This window comes from Gekko japonicus, unplaced genomic scaffold (assembly GCF_001447785.1).
Source record: "Gekko japonicus isolate JY-2015 unplaced genomic scaffold, Gekko_japonicus_V1.1 scaffold4889, whole genome shotgun sequence".
Lineage (NCBI taxonomy): Eukaryota > Metazoa > Chordata > Lepidosauria > Squamata > Gekkonidae > Gekko > Gekko japonicus.
In genome coordinates, this window is record NW_015174396.1 from 35,703 (window position 1) to 39,083 (window position 3,381).

Below are 3,381 nucleotides of genomic sequence, written 5' to 3' on the forward strand. Positions count from 1 at the left end.
TGGCGAGAATTCAGTGGAGGTCTAGCTGTTAGATGTTTTTAACGGGATGCCAAAATGGAAGGAGACAAATAATTACGCTCAAGCTCAGCCGCCAGAAGCGCTTGACCTGCCAAAGACCCCAAAATACTCGCGAAAAAGGTTTTCAAGATTACCACTGCACTCAAAGAGTCCACGGCCATACCATAACGGTTGTGACATCGCCTTACCAGAAGGGCTTGACCTGCCAAAGACCCCAGAATACTTGTGAAAAAGGTTTTCAAGATTACCACTGAACTCAAAGAGTCCACAGCCATACCATAACGGTTGTGACATCGCCTTCCTTGGTGGACCTCTTCCCTTCCTCCACTTTAAAGTGCTTGAAGACATTCAGGAAAGGATGCTGCCACACTGTAAAGGGGAAGGGGGGGAGCAACGCAGTTAAGACACTGACAGTTTTAACACAGTTCCTGCAAATGAAATGGCTTGTACTTCAAATGGATTTCTGCACGTGGGTTCCCTAAGATAGTTGCTGGGAGGTGACAGAGGAGATCAAATTGGGTTTCTGCTGCAAAAAAAAAAAAAAGGAAAGCTGTGAACAGCTGTACCGGTCTTTGCAAAATCCAGAGTAAGTTGCTAAATTCATGCAATAACTTTTATCGGGCGCAACTGACGTGACGAAAACATTGCACAAGCTTCTGAATTCAGCAGAAGTTTTCATCAGGTCAGGTGGGAAGGGGCCACGGCATGCGGAAGGTCCCAGGTTCAATCCCCGGCATCTCTGGTTGAAAGGACCAGGCAGTAGGTGATGTGAAAGACCTCAGTCTGAGATGCTGCAGCAAGGGTATCGAAATCATTTGTTACGAGGGCCAGATCTGACATAAATGAGCCCTTGTTGGGCCAGGCCATTTGTGTCATAAAATGTAATGCCAGGTAGCGGAGATAGGGTTTTAACTTAAAATGGGGTGGGGGGAGGCTACTTAAAATAAAAACATGCTTAAAACATTAGCCCTCTTGCAATATTTTGTGTATTGAGCAGTGTCTGATAACTGACACCTCTTGCTCTGAATTATTGCGTCAAAATGTCTGTGCTGTTGCAATCTTGACGCTGCTGTTCAGGTGTGTATCTGTAAGCTGCAAACCTACGATGACCCAGCAGCAGCAGAACTAGAAGAAGAAGCAGAAGACAGCCAGTTCCACTGAGGGCCTGCTAGAAGCCCTCCAGGGGCCTGATCTGGCCCCTGGCCCACATGTTTGACACCCCTGCCCTAGAGAGCCACTGCCAGTCTGAGTGGACAATACCAACCTTGATGGAACAGTGGTCTGATTCAGTATACGGCAGCTTCATGTCTGTTTGTGTGGTCTACTGGTCAGTTCCGGAGCCTCTGCTTGGCATGCAGAAGGTCCCAGGTTCAATCCCCAGAATCTCCAGTTAAAAAAGGCCCAGGCAGGAGGTGATGGGAAAGACATCTGCCTGAGACCCTGGAGAGCCCCTTCCAGTCTGAGTAGACAATACTGACCTTGAGTTAGAAAAATTAAAAAATGGAGGTGGGAAATGCATTTTTCCCAGGTCCAGGTCTTAAGACCTCATCATGCCTGTCTCCTTGACTTGGCAAATCTGCTTTCCCCCCTACATTTGGCCTGATAAAGAGTTCTGATAAGCTCAAACGTGTGCAGTGTTTTATGTCATTTTGGGGTGGCCGCCACAAAAGGGACTACACGGATTTTGTTTTTCGTTGTAGACAGGTAGACAGACTCTCCACACACAGTTTTTATAACATATTGTGTAAAAACAGTCTTTTCTTCCTACTTTTCCACAAATCACACTGGCAACCTTTCCATAGATTTAAAGGCACAATCATTTCTGGGATACAGGATTTATTTTTTCCCCTACTTGGGGTTTCGCGTATTTAACCCCTGTGCAACAGGCAGAAATCCAAAAATGGACGCTTTCCCTCATCCCTGTGGAAAGCTTCACCAGCTGGATTTCTAATATCCCTCCAGTTACAAATCAACAGCTGGGAAACAGACTGAAGTCTAACAGGTAGAGCTTCCCTGACCAGCTCAACAAAACGCCTCTCTTTATTATTTTGGGCACACAACTGTTCTGGAAACAGGAATCCTATTTATACAATATTGAATGATTTTACTACTTCCGGGCAATGCTCCTGAACATTCAACAGCGATGGAACAGGCAGGGATCCAACAGGTGCCACTCTCCATCATTTGAGGGGTAAGAAGCTTCTCCCTGTGGAATATCTGCCTGTCACACAGCAGTTAAGGGACAAGAGCCTTGCACAGCAAGGGGAGTGATGGAAAACCAACCCATGCTGCTTCCCATTCTTCCTTATAAAATGTCTTCCCTGGTTGAATTTCTGCCTGTCACCTATGGGTGAAAAGTTGACAAAGAGCCTTGCATTGTGGTGGAACACCACAAACCCAAGAGTTTCAGCTTCCTCCCCATCCCCATCACACCTTCCCCCTGTTGAATTTCTGCCAGTCCTACAGCTGTTAGTGGAAGAGCTTTATATTGAAGTGGAGCAGCAGAAATCCAACAGGTGTCCCCTTCCTTTGTCCAATCCCTATTAGGAAAGAGCTACCACAGTTGAATTTCTGTCTGCCACACAAGGATTAAAAACCATTCCATTGGAGACAGAAATCCAACAGGTTGCAATCACACACAACCATCCTTATGATAGAAGTCGTCTCCTGTTGAATTGCTGTCTGCCACACAAGAGTTAAAAACTTACCAGAGGAGGGAGCTCCAGAAATCCAACAGGTGCTGCTCACCCCATCCCTATTATAAAAGTCTTCTCCTATTGAATCCCTGTCTGCCACACAGGGGTTTAAAAGCTACCGGAGACTTGCATGGGAGGGGAGCTCCAGAAACCCAACAGGTGCCGCTCACCCTCATCCCTTTTATAAAAGTCTTCCCCTGTTGAATTTCAGTCTGCCACACAAGGGTTTAAAAGCTACCAGAGCCTTGCATGGGGGGAACTCCAGAAACCCAACAGGTGTTGCTCACCCCCATCCCTATTATAAAAGTCTTCCCCTGCTGAATTTCAGTCTGCCACACAAGGCTCCAGAAACCCAACAGGTGTTGTTCAACCCCAACCCTTTTACGTCTCCCCCTGTTGAATTTCAGTCTGCCACACAAGAGTTTAAAGGTTACAAACAATTTCTATTGCAAAACACCAACTCATATTATATGGTTCCTAATTATACAATTTGGCGAAGATGTCGCTAATATAAAGAATACTTTCCTTTAGTTGAATTAACCCCAACCCTTTTACGTCTCCCCCTGTTGAATTTCAGTCTGCCACACAAGAGTTTAAAGGTTACAAACAATTTCTATTGCAAAACACCAACTCATATTATATGGTTCCTAATTATACAATTTGGCGA

General features: G+C 45.6%; 1 protein-coding gene across 1 annotated transcript in view; it reads right to left on the minus strand.

Annotated features, from left to right (window-relative positions):
* LOC107121458 (WD repeat-containing protein 90-like) overlaps window positions 1-3,381 on the minus strand; it is a gene marked incomplete at its 3' end in the record, with an annotated part of 38,463 nt that overhangs the window by 31,427 nt on the left and 3,655 nt on the right. The window contains exon 2 of the mRNA XM_015424367.1: window positions 296-387. Coding sequence (XP_015279853.1) covers window positions 296-387 — 92 coding nt within the window. The remainder of the gene's footprint in view (window positions 1-295; window positions 388-3,381) is intronic.